The sequence below is a fragment of the Catharus ustulatus genome, chromosome 16, assembly GCF_009819885.2.
Source record: "Catharus ustulatus isolate bCatUst1 chromosome 16, bCatUst1.pri.v2, whole genome shotgun sequence".
Taxonomy (NCBI): Eukaryota; Metazoa; Chordata; class Aves; order Passeriformes; family Turdidae; genus Catharus; species Catharus ustulatus.
The window spans coordinates 10,798,819-10,813,884 of record NC_046236.1 but is presented as its reverse complement, the minus strand read 5'-3'; the positions used below and the strand labels follow the sequence as shown (position 1 = coordinate 10,813,884).

The following is a 15,066-nucleotide window of genomic DNA, read 5'->3' as shown; positions in this document are numbered from 1 at the left end:
GCCAGACTCATGCCTTTCCACAGGCAGGCAGTAACCAAGCTGCAGAGCAGGAAAATTACCTCCCCTCACTATGGACACATGGTCCTCTGAAGCTACAGGCCAAAAAAATGTTCAAAACCAGAGAGGAACCACCCAAAGTTGGTGATCTTCCTGTCCAGCTTTCTGGATTTTATGTTCTGTACTTTTATCCTTTGTTATACACTGTGGGCACTGATGGAATGGTGCAGGTCCAAATTGCTGAGAGTATTTCCTATGGTCCCTTTCCAGAGCCAGGACAGATGTGGTGGCAGGATGTATCCTGCAGAACACACTGAGCAGCTTTGGCCAGCTCCAAACACACACTGCAGTAAAAGCAAGCCACCCTTCCAACAAAAACCCTTACCCAAACCCACTGTTATGTTAATTTTAACTGGACTATCTATGAGGCAAAATCTCCACTGAAATCAAATCTGAAGAAACTCAGGTGTCCCAAGACTCCCTCAGCAGGAATGTCATTGCAATGAAACAATTCCTCTTGAAACCTCAAGACTTGTCAGGAGGATCAAGCAAGTGCTCCAGCCTGAGCTCTGACATAGATGCCCTGGGTGAAATTTTGGAACCAGCCCAGTGCCTCCCGTGGCTTCAGCCCCCTCCAAGCCCCACAGTGCCCACCTTGCTGGCCAACCCTGACCACACCTCTCCCAGTGACCTTCCCCCAGCCCAGCACTCCTCTGTGAAACATGACTTGGTCCTGTGGCATTGCCTGGCCTGTGTTTCTAAAAACCAAGCCAGTAGAGATTCAAATGAGCTCTGTAGTGGGTGCTGGGCACCTGGCTTCGGGTGACTCCACCCGCAGAAAGCAGCACTGGTGACACTGAAGTGGTCTCATTTCGTGTCAAAGAGCTTCTGCAGCCCATCCCCCATGCCAAGTGCTGTGCAAACCCTGGGAATCCTCCCTCTCAACACTCTGTCATGGTGTAATTCTATTATAATTCCTGACATTTGAGAGACTTCTAACAGTGCGTGCTCTAAATCAGACAAGCGATATCTTGCTCGCTGCTCTCAGATAAGTACAAAAGTGCAAAACCTAATTTTCTGACTCTCTGTTCTTGGTACTGACTTCCTTTTAAACCTGTAACCACCACCCTGTCACTCCTTCCTCATGTGTGGCTTGTGGGTATTACTTAAAAAATGATATTTCATGTCTGGTGCACACATGTGCAATAGACGTGCAGACCACAGGAAGGTGCCATGCTGAAGCAAGCATGCACTGATGTTTTGTTTTTCACACAGCTGTATTGAGGGACTTAGAGGCAACAAATGCAATTTTAGATCAAACAATAGACAAGGACAAAATGTGTTTTGTAAGGCAGACAGACAACCTAAGTATAAAGTTGTTTGCAGAACCTGTGTGAATTTTATTTATGTTTCCTGGTCTTTGCTCTCCTCTGGGATCTTACATATTTCGCATTATTATCAAATATTTGTAATAATCCCATATAAACAGTCTAATGTTAAAAGCTACTCCAAGTGTAACTTGACCCAGAGGAAAGATGCTTATCTGAGCTCCACAATGACAGATTAAAAAAAGATGCTGATGCAGTATGGCTCTTGTAAAATGAGGGAAATATAAGAAAAATCAAAACTGCATAGAAGTTTTTTTTATTATAAGATAAAGCAGGAGTCATCTCTGTTGGCTTTTGCAGTGAAATACCACTAGCAAGAGCTACAGCACTTCTGATCCCAAATGCACTTGCCAACCAAGGAAGGAAGGAGAGGAGTAAATGCTCAGCCAGCCTGACTGTCAGAATCTATTTCACTGTTTAGCAATTATATTTTTTTATTACTATGACAACACGGACCATAAGAATTGCTTCTTTAACCCCAGCAAATGAGACTGTGCAGATGAGACTTATTTAACTGAAGTAGTTGCTTTTTACTTCTGCCATGTAAGAAAGTGATGGCACTACCAGGGTCCTGCCCTGCTCTGCCTCCTCCTGCCCTGCATGGGTGACTCTGCTGCAGTGTGTCACTCGGGTCATTTTTTTTATATCAGGAGGCATTTGAGAATGGCTCCACACTGGCTCAGCATTTTCTGCCTTAAAAAAAAAAAAAAGCAGCAGCATTCTCCTTTTTAAAGTGCTTCCAAATCTTTTACATCTCTTTTCCTTTTCTCTCTTTACAACCCCCACCTTTTTTTCCCCCCTTGTGGTCCTGGAGACCACCCTGTAAGTCTACATGACATCATGAGGGAGAATTAAACGTACTTGAAAGGCCACTTCTGTTTTGGTGGGAACTTCTATGCAATTGCAAAGTGCCCATTAAAGCACAGGTTGTTTCCTAGAAGCATGTCCAAGCCAGTAGCGTGCAAACCCCTTCAGGGCTTCTAGAAAGCATTCGCTTTTGAAATGCTGAAGGAAATTCAGAGATGAAAGGATAAGTCTCCCTGGCTGTGCATTTACAGTCTATTGTCTTCCATGAAGGATAGTATCACTCCTCAGTTGTGTTATTGCAGTTAATCCACTTAAATGCTATTGGATTTTCAGATGAGCTGAATTCTTTGCATCTGCTATTAAGAACCTTTGTTTAGATGAGAAAGGGCTGTTATTTAAATCACAATGAGTTCAGGGAGATGTCAGGGTGCAGCAGGCACCTTGTGCCAATCCGCGCCGGGGGAACGGGGGCAATTTCTCGCCGGGGAGGCGAGGCGGGAGGATGCGAAGGGAACGCGAGCTGTCCCCGCGGAGCGCCGCGGCCGGCTGCGGGGTTCGGGACCGGCTGCGGGGCTCGGGACCGGCTGCGGGGTCCGGGACCGGCTGCGGGGCTCGGGACCGGCTGCGGGGTCCGGGACCGGCTGCGGGGTCCGGGACCGGCTGCGGGGCTCGGGACCGGCTGTAGGGTTCGGAACCGGCTGCGGGGTTCGGATGCGGTTGCGGAGGGTCGGTGCGGGGTGGGTGGCCAAGGCTGTTGCGGGGGTCCAAGGCAATTGCGGGGCGCCGGGGCAGTTGCGAAGGCCGGTCCGGCTGCGGCGGAGCCCCGGGGCGCGGCGTGCCCGCGGCCGCGGCGGGGAGCCCCGCACCCGCGCATGCCGCAGCCGGGTGCCGCAGGGCGGAGGGCTCCGCTGCCCCCCGCCCGCACCGCCTCCCTGCCCCCCGCTGCCTCTCGTGCAGTTTGGGGGTGCTTTTGTATTCCTTAAGGCTGTGCGTGCGTGCTGTCCTTCGCAATGAAGGCTGCGCCGCAACAGCGACGTTAAAACCCGCACACCACAGCCCTCCGCCGCTCTGCCCCTCCCCTTCTGCAAAAGGCAAGGCCCCCCCGCTAAAACAGAATAACAACGATAAGAAAGCGCACACACACGCACACACGATCGCGCCGTGGCCATGGCGATCCGCTCTGCCTTATGTAAAGGCAGAGCACACGGCCGAGCCCGCCAGGTTACACGGCGGCTGCTGCGCAGCAGCGCCCGCCCCTGCGCCCGGTGCCGCAGAGGGCCGGCGGCGGGGGCTGCCCCGCTCCCCCCGGCCCCTGCCCGCCGCCGGCTCCTTGTTTTCCCCTCTCAGTGGGCAGAGCCCCTGGCCCTGGAGCAGGCGCCGCAGCTGCCGGCACCCCCACGACTTGTTGTTGGTGGGTCTGGTGCCGGGAGTACCCGGGAGGAGGGGCGGGGGCGGTGCACGGCGGGGCGGGAGCGGTATATGCTGCTCCTCGCCGGGGCCACGCTCCAGACCGGCCACCGCTCCGGAGCGAGCCCTGAGCCTCGCTCTGCCTGGAGTTGCAGTTCGTCTCCGATCCCCTTGGGATTTAAACCTTCTTGCATATATATATATATATTTTTCCCCTCCTTCCTCCTCCTCCTCCTGTCTTTTTCTCCAGTGCAAAGTGGAGCAGGAACTGCACCAAGGCAGCCCGCGAGATCCTGCAATACTGCTCCGATTTGTCCCTGCTATATTATTCCTAATTAATTATTATTTTTGACCTCGCCCCAAGCCGGGGAGGGAAGCGGGACCATTCTCGGCAAGAGAAACATTTCGCTCCGTATCAATAAAGATTTTTGATTTTTCCCCTCTCCGAGGAGGGGCCGGGTGGAGGGCAGGCACGGCGGGGGGGGCCGGCCCTCGGCGGAGAGCGCAGCCCCGCGGTCCCGGCGCGGCGCGGAGCGGCGGCCGCGGCGGGGGGAGGCGGCCCCAGCGCCGCCCGCGCGAGGGGGGCAGCCGCCCCAGACAGGTGATGGGCGTTTCGGCTGCGCTCCGGATCGACTCCTTGGGTTTCACTTTGGTCTGATCTAAGCAAATATGCAGAAGTACCGGCTGGTCTAGTCCTAAGAGCCAAGAGGAGCGAGCGAGAGCGGCAGAAGGGAGAGCAGCCACGCTCCCGTAGCGAGGGGAACGTACAAACAGCGGCCGCGCCGTCATTGAGCCACCGCCGCCCCGGGCAGCCCCGACCCACCCTGGATGCGGAGGACCCCCGAGCCACCCCGCTGCCTTTCCCCTGAGGGATGGTACTGAATTCCTGCGCGGCAGGAGCCGGCCTGCAGCCCCTCTCCATCAGCGTTGCCTTCCCTCCGTGTCTAAAGTGCACTAGACCGCGATGAGGACCTGGGCTTGCATTTTGCTGATAGGTTTTGGGTACCTGTCCTTTACCTTCTCCGAGGTAGGTGAGAGCGGCTCCCTGCGCTGCCGGTCCCCGGGGCACGCCGCAGCCGGGGGTCGGGGCGAACGCGGCGGAGGGCACCGGGGAGGGAGCGGGCTGCCCACCTGGGCTCCGCGGGCATCTCTGCGCCCCGGCCCCGCCGGGAGCGCTGCCCTGCCCCGGGCCCTGCGGGGCCGAGCCTTGGGAGCAAGTTGCCATTTCATGCATGGCAGAAGCGAAGGGGAATGACCGTGCATTCCGCGCCCGGGCTGCTGGCTGCCCTTAAGAATTAATATGTATATTATATATATAATATTTATAATAAATATATGATAAAATATCCACGCCCCGAGGGTGCCAGCGGGCTGCGGCTGTGCGGAAGCCGAGGGTGCGCGGAGCCGGGCCGCCCCCGCGGCGCCCAGCGCTGCACACGGCGGCCGCGGGCACCGCTAGTGCCGCGGGCAGAACTTGGGTGAATCCCCCGCGCCCCAAAACGCCCGGCCCCGGTTTGTGAAGCTCTCCCGGAGCAGTCGGGAGCTCTCCCGCCCGCCTTCCCGTAGGGGACGGAGGGGGCGCGGAGCCGCGTCCCGGGGTTGCTACAGGTGGCCCCGGTCGGGGCGAGCGCGGTGCTCGGCGCTGCACAGCGGCTCTAACTTTTCCCGGGACCCGGTCTGCTCGGCACCGGCAGCCGCGGCGTGGGGCGCTGGTAGGATGGCGGCGCCCCGTGGGACGCGGTTCTCCTCCTCCTCCTCCTCCTGCCCGGCTCGGGGGAACCCGCGCCCGCCGGGGACTTGGCTTCCGCCGGGGCCAACTTGGGCAGCCGCTGCCCGGGGTGGGTGCAGCCGCCGAGCGGGGCTCGGGGCTCGGCGCTGCCGGGCACACGCTGCCAGGCGGGGCCGTGCGGAGCTGCCGCCCCACGGAGCCGTGGCGCAGTCGGGCGGGCGGCGCGCAGCCCCCGCGGGCGCGCAGGCGGGGGCGGCGGGAGCGCTCCGGCGCCCCGCGGAGCGCTGTGGGGGATTGTGCGCGTGGATTTTCCCCCTGCCTCACCCCCACATGTCCCGCGAACACCCCGCACCCTCCCCGGCAGGGCGGAGGCGCGGCGCGCCGCATGGCCGGCGCTGCGGGCGCGCCTGGCGGGACTGCGCGGTGACCCGCGGTGTGTGTGTCTTTGAAGGAGGCCGAGATCCCGCAGGAGCTCATCGAGCGGCTGGCGCACAGCGAGATCCACAGCATCCGCGACTTGCAGCGCCTCCTGGAGATTGACTCCGTAGGTAAATTAGTCCCGTCCTCCTTCCTTCCGCGCCGTCGGCCGCCGCCGCCCCGGGGGGAGGCCCCGCACGCCCCGCGCTCCCCGCACGCCCCGCGCACCTCGCCCGAGACACCGAGCGGGGACCGGCCCCGACAGCCGGGCCACCCTGGGTGCGTGTCGCTGGGAGGCGGCGGCCAAGGGGCCGAGCGGGAATTAAAACTTCGTGGGGTTCAGGGTGGAGAGGGACCTTGTGACCCCCCCTGGGTTTTCAGAGCTTTCTCCGTCTCGCAGCGGAGAAGAATTGCCATTAAGGTTTGTTGTTGGTCTTGCATTGCTCTGTTATCTTTAAACTACTGTCCTAAAGGTATTTAAAATATTTGAAACAATATTTATGAATGAAGTAATGTCTCTTCAAGCGCTGGGCTTTAATAAAAGGAAAATAAACCGTCCGCGCTGATTTTAAACAGAAACCTGCATATGAAGCTTACCCTCAATAATACACTTTTTTTTTTTTCCCAAAAGAAAATAGTGCAGAGTTATTTTCTGCATCATTAGGCATGCAAATGGGTGTAGTGAGAACGTGCAGTTTAACAGATCGTTGCAGCAGTAAATCAGATCTAGAAGCATGGTACTGCTGGGTTCCTTATCATTTGGTTTCACTTGATGCACTTTGTTCCTGGTGATTTCTTCCCTCAGTTGAGAGAGAATAAACCCGGCACCTTTGATGTGCCCAGGGGAAGCCTGCATCTTGCTGAAGCACAAACATGGAGAAAAATGAATGAGTTCTTGCTTGTATTGGTACTGGGCCATCTCCTTTTAAACCATATGCTGTGTATTTTTGTAAAGTCTGTGCCAGGTTCAATCACCTTCATTCAGAGTTGCAGAATCCTTCTAGAGTTTAACTCACTGCTTTTTGTACAGTACTCTATTAACGAGCAGGAATGCACTAGGAACGTATTTTACAGTCATAGCTTTCAATTTTCATGTGATTAGGGAGCAAACGTTTTCCCATTACACTGAAAATGGGAGTATTTCTGTCTTGCACAACACTTTACCATAGAGGCTAATTACTAATTACCAGGTTGGCATCGGTTTAATATTTTTGGACAGCAGTGCTTCATCATTGTTGTTTATCACCACAATTAAAGAAACTTTCACAACAGGGAAGGGATATGCAGTTCGTATTTCCCCACTTAAGGCTCTTTTGGACCAGACAAGTGCACTACTGCTAAATTTTTTTTCCCAGTGAACTTGGTGGAGTTGGCTGCTGTTGCAGGAGGGCTGGATCTGAGCGCTAGCATTTTGAAATAGTGCGTGCCTTTGAGTCAGGGTTCTGTAGCTACCAGAATACATTATTTTTTCAAATACCTCAGCGTAACAAGCACATGCTTCATTTTTAAATACCACTTAGAAGGAGAGCAAAAGTTCACGTGGCTCCATTGCAAGAGAATCAGGCAGACAAGTGGGGCAATGGCAGGAGCTGAATAAATGGGTAGATGTAGCAGAGAAATTTATTTCAGAAAATAATTATTTACCTCGTGGCAAATATTAACTGGAGGATGCAAGACCGAAAATGGAAAAGGTCAGCCAGAAGTTTACCCATTTCATTTTGCTGGTTTTTTGCAATTTGTCAGTTTAGAAACCATTAGAGAAACAAGAGACATAAATATTTTACTATCTCACTGTGAAACAGTAATTCCTTAAGACATGAACTCAAACAATATTAAAAAATAAAACCAAAATATTCAGCCTTTCACCCGGTTCTTGCTTATGTGAGTGCTGCTTTTGCCTGTGTGCTAAGCTGTGCTCTGAGCTACTGGTTGGGTTTTCATGGAGTAACCCGTCCTTACTACCCACATTTGCTTTTCCTGGGCACAGTCCTGCAGGCTTTACTGTCATGAGTAATTCTTACTAAAGGCTTATCAGAGTGACTAATCGAGTATTGAAATTGCCGTGCTTTCCTCAGTAAACAGGATCGGGCCTGTTTACTATATTTAGTATTAGCTTGAATTAGCGAATCAAATGTTTTCTCGTTGTCCCTGGTAAGATGATATTTCTGAAAAGTATTTCCTCAGGGCTGCAGTTGCCTTTAGGGAACAGCCAGTTCAGTGAGGGCTTGTACAGTAGGTACATCTCTCTTGTATAGCATGTACTCATTTTCAGCTGAGGCTCAGAACAAAATCACTCCAGTGACTGTTCTCTCCCTCGTTTTAGTGCATGGTGTTGCCAGTCCTTCTGCATGTGAGTACCCCTGTTTAAACTCAGTGGGTGGACTTGAGAATTAAGAATGATCTTGTAGGCTAAGAGTTTGCAGGATCAGGCATGCATGAAGAAAATGTCTGATATTCCTGAGTAACAAGGCGGAATCTGTGGAAAACGAAGGAAGAACAGTCGTTTTCTCTCCTGCAATGCAAAAACATATATTTTTAATTGGAAAAGTAAGTTTTGTAAGTCAGAGTGGGCAGGTTTTTCTTCTATTCTGACAGATTTGGTCTCTATATTGTAGCGCAGAGATGACTGATAACCCCTTCATAAAATTAGAAACCACACCCCCAGACCATCTGGCATATTACTTAAAGAAAAACACTACCCAACATGGAGCTTATCATTGTATTCAAAAATGAAAATCCAGGCCAGTTTGTCAGAGTCCAGCGCTGCATGTCCGACTCAGAGCGTAAGGGCAGTGTGCAAATTCTCTGTTTCTGTCAGGAAATAGGGTCTTGTATCAAATTGCTGCGATTGGGATCCAGAGGCAGTGACAGAATTGCCTTGGCATGACGGAGAGCAGAATGACCCTGTTTAAAGGAGAAAGCATGCACAGTCCCAGGAAGTAGGCAGCTCTAGTGTGCAGAGTACAGTTTTACTACGAGCAGACTAAATCCCCAAAACGGGGGCATTTCCTCTGCTCTGCTTGTGAAGTTCTCTCTGGCTCAGCAGCGTGGTTTTTCTCCTCGTGCTTCACCTCTCCCATCTGTCCTGTGGGAGGTAGAGTTCATTTCATCACCTATTATGTTTGCCTCCTGCTGGGAACAGATTTTCCCCAAGTCATCTGCCTGCATGGGGAAAGGCAGGGCTGAGTGTGCCTCTTTGCACGGGTTAAGGGCATCCACCAGGGTCACCTTAGGCCATGTGAATTTAACAGCCTGCGATTAAGAACTAGCAGAGCAGCTTTTGTTAAGTGGAGAAATGTTCTAAATTAACTGTATACTTCCATGGAAAAAGTGTTAGACTGCTGCAGAGCTCAATCTTTTGGAAAATGTGCTGTTGGCTTTGTGAGTTTTGGTGTGGTGCTCAATGAAGGACGTTGCAGTGCAGTTTTGGCTTCCCTTGCACCTCTTACACATCATGAGAGGCATCTTCCATGTGTGGCCTGTGTTTTTCCTCATGAGGGAATGCTCCTCCTCCTCTACAGCTGGTTGATCATACTTAGGTGAAGGAGGAAAAAAAAAAACTAAACAAAACAGGATCTTGCAAGACGCTACTTATATTTCCTTTAACAGATCAAAGTTGAAAACTTAGTGACATCTATCTCTACAGCTGAAATGTCAAAAGGGCAAATTTTGTATCAACCAAAAAGAAGATCAAAAAGCCAGACTGATGTCGCCGTGGGCTTTCTGGCTCTAGGACTGATTTGTAAGACAGACCATTTCAGTTTATTGTACTTTACGCTGAATTCCTGAAAAAAATGATATTATAAGAGTTTCCTAAACTGCTGCTGTTGGTACTAGAAGTCTTGGATCTGTACTTTCTGGATGCACATCAAAGTGAAATCTGAAAGGGTTTGCATTAAGACTGAATATGTTGGGAGTTGTACCTCACATAAAATAGTTTGGTAAGAAGATGGAAATGCAAAAGTATAAATTGATAAGTAGAAAATAGCAGTAAACTTAGGATGCCTTCCACATGCTTCTTGAGTGAGAAGAGTAATCATGTATTGGCAGAATGTCTCAGGAACTCTGTGATTTATATTCCATGACCCAGTGGAAAATCGCCAATCTGACAAAAAAAGAACAATTTCAGCTACACTAATGGATTGACCAAGGCTAATTGCAAGAGTTTTTATGCCCATCATTGATATGTTGTCAGTACATAAAAGATTACAGAGAAATTTCTTGATTGGCTGCCATGAAAACATTTTTTTATTATTAAATCGTTAAAAGAAAGTTGCACTAATCTGGCTCGGTGCAACATCCTCCATCTTCACTTGGTGATGAGCAGTGTTCGAGTTCTAAACTGAGAACCACCCATTTCTAGGCTTTCTGCTCTAAACCTCATTTTGTGAGGTGCTAAGCACCCATAAACTCGCATTTCCTTCGCTGAGAGCTTATTCTCACCCTGCAACTAAATCAGTACATTGTTGGAAAAACTGATACAAATCAAGTATCACCCTTCTTAAAGTCAAGCTAGAGAGGGGACTTTGTAGCATCATGGTTTTAATGAAACAAAAGGAGGTCCTCTGGCCGCACTTTCAGAGCCAAGCGTGAGTTTAGAAGCTGACTTGGTCATTTTTCACTCCTACTTGGCCAAGACTCCGGTTGACTTAAACATTGCTTGAAGTTGACTTCAAGCAGACTTCCCTTGAATTCACTGGGAAATGGAATTCCTTCCAAATGCCTGTGGGAATCAGGGGGACACTTAAGTGCCTTTAACATTGTAGTGTCTTCTGGCTCCAGCCGTGCCCCATTATTCTGTTTATTGAACCAAACTTGGATGATGTGTTGATGGAAATAACACAATTTGTGTGAGATAACGCATTGAGGTTTGACTGGAACTTGTTTTGCTGGGCTGGCTGTGTAGATAGATCTCTTTTTGTAACCCTCACAGAGAGACATGAACTTAGGAACTGCTATATATGCTTAAGACTTGTTTTGAGACAGTGAGTTACACTATAGTCCAGAGGCCTTCTTCACCTTAGAAATAATCTTATAAGCACCACACCTCTTCGAGGTGTCGTTTTGCTTTCTAAACGTGGTGATGGACAATGGTTAATGGCAGCTGAGTCGAGCACTTCTGTGTAAGCACATGACTTAACTTACTGGTTAGCTGATCATTCCAGTCCTTACCAGCTTCTTTAAAGCAGGCAGCGAGGGATCCTTCATGCTAGCAGGGAACTGTGCCAGCCCTGCTGAGTGTGGGATTAGGAACCGTGGCCCAGCCCTGCCGTAGTGCTGGCAGCCCTGCCAGCTTCCCTTTCCAGCCTGATGCCTGTGCCCACCAAGCAGTTGGGATTAGAGGCATTACTTTTGTGTTTAATCTCCTTATAAACACTGTTTGCTTGTGCATGGACATGCTTCTTGCTCCGAGCTTAGCTTGGATCTCGGGCTGAGCAGAATTCACGCTGCTGTCGAGAATCACTTCATTGCCTCAAATTGAGGGAGAGGTAGTGACAACTTGAAGCTGCCAAAAAGGAGGTCAGTATTAAGGTGTTGGGTGGCTGAGTGCTAGGAAACAGAAGAGGGCTGGAGGCACATCAGAACGGATCCTCATTTTGCATAACGCCATTTGGGATCAGGTGGATGGCCTGGTGCCATTGGAATGGGATGTGGGAGACCTGGCTCCACTCCCCAGCTCAGTTGCAAACTTCCTGTGGGATCTCTGGCAAGCCATTTTATTTATACCACTGATGAGTTTTCTGGAGTATGGGGTGTAATAAAAGCAGAAATAAAACCCTTTAGTCATTGCTGTGTTACATGACAGGGCTGGGACTGCAAATAAGGCCCAATACCAGCTAATGAGTCTGGTTCTAAAATTTCCCATTGAAATCTATGGGAAACAAGTACCACACATAGGGACTAGGAACCAATTTACTTGGATAAATTGAGACTGTGGATTTCACAATTAGTGATTTCATACAAGGATCTGTTCAGCTGATAGAGAGAATAGACAGGACCAGTGGGTGATCCTGGCACTACCTCTAGGACCTCTGGTTTTATCTTCTCTTAGCTACTTACAATGCTATTTTCCAAGTAGTAATGATAAACCCTGAGATGCACAACTCTTTCTAAGGTGCTGAAGATCCTACTGTCTTCATGTCTCACCTGACTGTACGGGTGATTTCACAAGCTGCATGTTCCTTAGGGCAAAATTTCTTGGAGGGAGGAGAAAAGGAGTTGGTTGTTTTGTGGAACAGAGCCTTATGATGTGTTTTGCTAATAAAACTGAGATTAAAACAAGTTCCAGAGACAGACAGCTGTGTGTACAGAACAAACTGGAAGCAGGGAGTGTGACAGTGCAGAAGATGGGAGTGTAGGGTGTTGGTAGCTTGCAGAGAGGGTAATTGAGTACTGTGTAATACCCTTTTGCATTTTTTTAGAGCATGTCACAGTTTTTTTAGGAGTCAGCAGTGAAACCCTGAAACTCTACAGTGATGTTCCAGAGGACACTCCAAGCAGCAGAGTGGTGCCAAACCCCTTAGTTTGGGTGTCCTGGGGTCTGTGTGCAGTTCTCTGTTTGGTTCCTTCTTCCTGATCCCCCGTTTGCAGACTGTGCTTGTGGTTTTCAGACCCCACGGCATGGGACACGACCTGAACTGCTTCACTTAACAAACCCAAATAGTTGGAGCAGTTATTTTGTTGTTTTTTATGATAAATGAAATGCCAAGTTTTCCATCTTTGCTTTTTCTCATGGCCCTTTAACCCATGTGGTAGGCTTATTTAGGGAACAAGACAAGCCTGGATGCAGTCCCAGAGTTTGCAGTAGCTTCAGATGCCCCTCCAAAGGTTAGGATACTTCACAGGGGATTTGTTCTGCAACAGAGAGGCTAAAAGGAAACCCATGCTAGTTACTTTTTGCTTTTGATTCTGTCCTAGTACTGCCCTGAAAACCAAGCAACAGAAAATTTACAGAGGCAGCATTGTTGCTGTTGGGTCTAACACCATATTGTCTACTGTTGCCTCATACCAGAACTTCAAAATGTTTGTAAGAAACATTTTACATGCAGGATTATTGTTCCTATTTCTACACCTTTCCAGTAAGAAAAGCCATATTATGCCTTTCACATAAAAATGCAACTGTTTTACTTTAGATATGGTTCTCTGCCACAGTGTGTGCTCTGTTTCTGGGGGCTTTTGGTAAAATGGATATTGGAATTAAATTGTGCATGCTTATATATGACATTCAATGTCTGTGTCTTTCATCCCTGCCTTATGCCCTTGCAATTGCATTACCAGGGGTTACATTAGACTAATTGTAGCAGGATTTGGTCTTGTGCCTATGAACAACACAGATTTGTACCTGTGGAACAGTACACTTGTGCAAGTAACATACCTGAGGTTTAACATTTTGTTTCCTGTTCTAGGATATGATGATGTTTCAGAAACAAACTTGAGATCTTACAGTGTTCATTCTGCTAAACATGTGCAAGAGAACCGTCCTGTGCCCATTCGCAGAAAAAGAAGCATTGGTAAGAAACAAGCTATTTGTACTTTGGGAGTGAAAGCAGAGGGGGTGCTTTTGGTCAGCCAAGCAGGACATTTCACTGGAAAAATGTGACATGCACAAAGGGAAAAAAGGGCCATTTCTAGCTTCTGCCTTTCTTTTTGCACAAAACGAGCCGTTGCCTGAGAAGCTGTCTTCTGGAGGATGTCCATAGGAGACAGACATGCACAAATTCTTTACATTCACTTTCTTGTTGCAGCATGTTGGAAAGCTAGACCTCGGTTAGAAAATGCTGTGATATTCAATGTATAATTCATAGTGTGGGGAACAACTACAGCAATGTGCTTTAAAAAACATCAACAGTTGGTAGAGTTTTCAGTACAGAAGCTCCACAAAAGGAAACAGCTTGACTCTTTATTCACAAGAAAAATACAGTTTATCCCAAAAATTAAAAGCCATTGATGGAAACGCCAGGGCATTGATTTCCATCTCTGTGTAGGGCACCAGGCATGTTAATTGATTAATAATGATGGTGATCCAACAAAGCCCAAATATAAATTTATAAAAGGGATGTACGAATAGGATTTACGTGCAGTGCATGTTTATCTGATTAGGTGTGAGTGTTCCACCATTCCACTGGAGTGTGGAAAACATCCACGACGTAATCTGTGGTGGGTAGCTCAGTGTGGTGGTAGGCAGAGATAGCCCAGCTTGCTGTCAGCAGGGATTTGCAGTGTGAATTGGCAGCTCTGGCACATTGGCTGCCTCGGGAGAGCAGCGGTTCGGAGGCAGCCGGCGACGTTGGCACCTCACCCTGCAAGGTGCTGGATGCCTCCCCTCCACAGGCTCTGGGAACTGGGTGTGCTCCATAACTTGTAGGAGTTGCCAGCTATCCTGCAGTATTGCATCTGTTAATTTTCTTGAGTTCATGGCACTCGGGGCTGAGAGTAAGAATTTTCACTCTGTTTAGTCTATTGAAATGCATCTCTTTCGAAACTAAGCCTAGATTTCTGTGTTGCAGGCACAGGCTAGGCCTGAGCTTCTTGTACTAAAGAACTAAATGAAGAAGTGCAGGCAGTGTTCCAGTTCCCTGACACATCTAACCCAAAGCTATCACAAGCTTGCACTGCAATGCAATAAAAAAAAAAAAAAATCCCAGATGTCTTTGGAGAACTTATCAGCAAACAACTTGTCCCTGAAATTGCTATTTTTTTCTGGATTGTTTTGAAATATCCACTTGACTTCTTAAACAGTCCCTAGGTTGATGATGATATATGGTTTGGATCATGGTAGAATCACACACTAGTACAGAGCTACTCTTTATAATCCTAAACAATCTCACTTTACCTGAGCCCACCAGGGTATTGGTTTAACTGCAGTTTTTTCAGTCATGCTGCTCTGGTGGTTTTGCATCATTCAAGAAATGACAAATTAAATAAAACCCACCATGTACAAAGCTTTGATAACTTCAGAAAAAAATGGCAGTTGCCCTTTGGAATGGTGGATGAACCAGACTCCCTGATGTAGGCACGTTAAAGTTCTGGAAGTGGAAACCCAAGTCTTGAAAGTTTCAAGCTGGTGCAGGTTGTTTCCCAGCTGTGCAAACTGGGTATGATACATATAATCCTCAATTTAACTTTTGAGGTGGTGTTTGCAGGGTGTTGCATGTTTGTGTGATAGTATTTGTGTGCAGTGATGACCCCAGTGCTGGAAAACAACAGCTGCTGTTGCACAGTCACTCTGAGGCTGTTCTAGGGGGTCATTGAATACAGAGGAGCTCCTGGCTTGCTGTCACTTCCAGAGCCAGGATTGTCTTATCTCATGATATGTGCTCC

At 49.1% G+C, this 15,066-nt stretch overlaps 1 protein-coding gene across 7 annotated transcripts in view; it reads left to right on the top strand.

The window, feature by feature from the left end:
• Nucleotides 1–4,149: 4,149 nt before the first annotated feature.
• PDGFA (platelet derived growth factor subunit A) overlaps nt 4,150–15,066 on the top strand; it is a 36,179-nt gene continuing 25,262 nt past the window's right edge. For all 7 annotated transcript variants that reach the window (XR_004419534.1, XR_004419533.1, XM_033073740.1 and 4 more), the window contains exons 1-3: nt 4,150–4,626; nt 5,780–5,876; nt 13,152–13,256. Coding sequence is in view for 5 of the 7 variants with exons in the window: in XM_033073740.1 (XP_032929631.1) it covers nt 4,564–4,626; nt 5,780–5,876; nt 13,152–13,256 (265 nt within the window). In the remaining 2 variants the exon portion in view is untranslated. The remainder of the gene's footprint in view (nt 4,627–5,779; nt 5,877–13,151; nt 13,257–15,066) is intronic.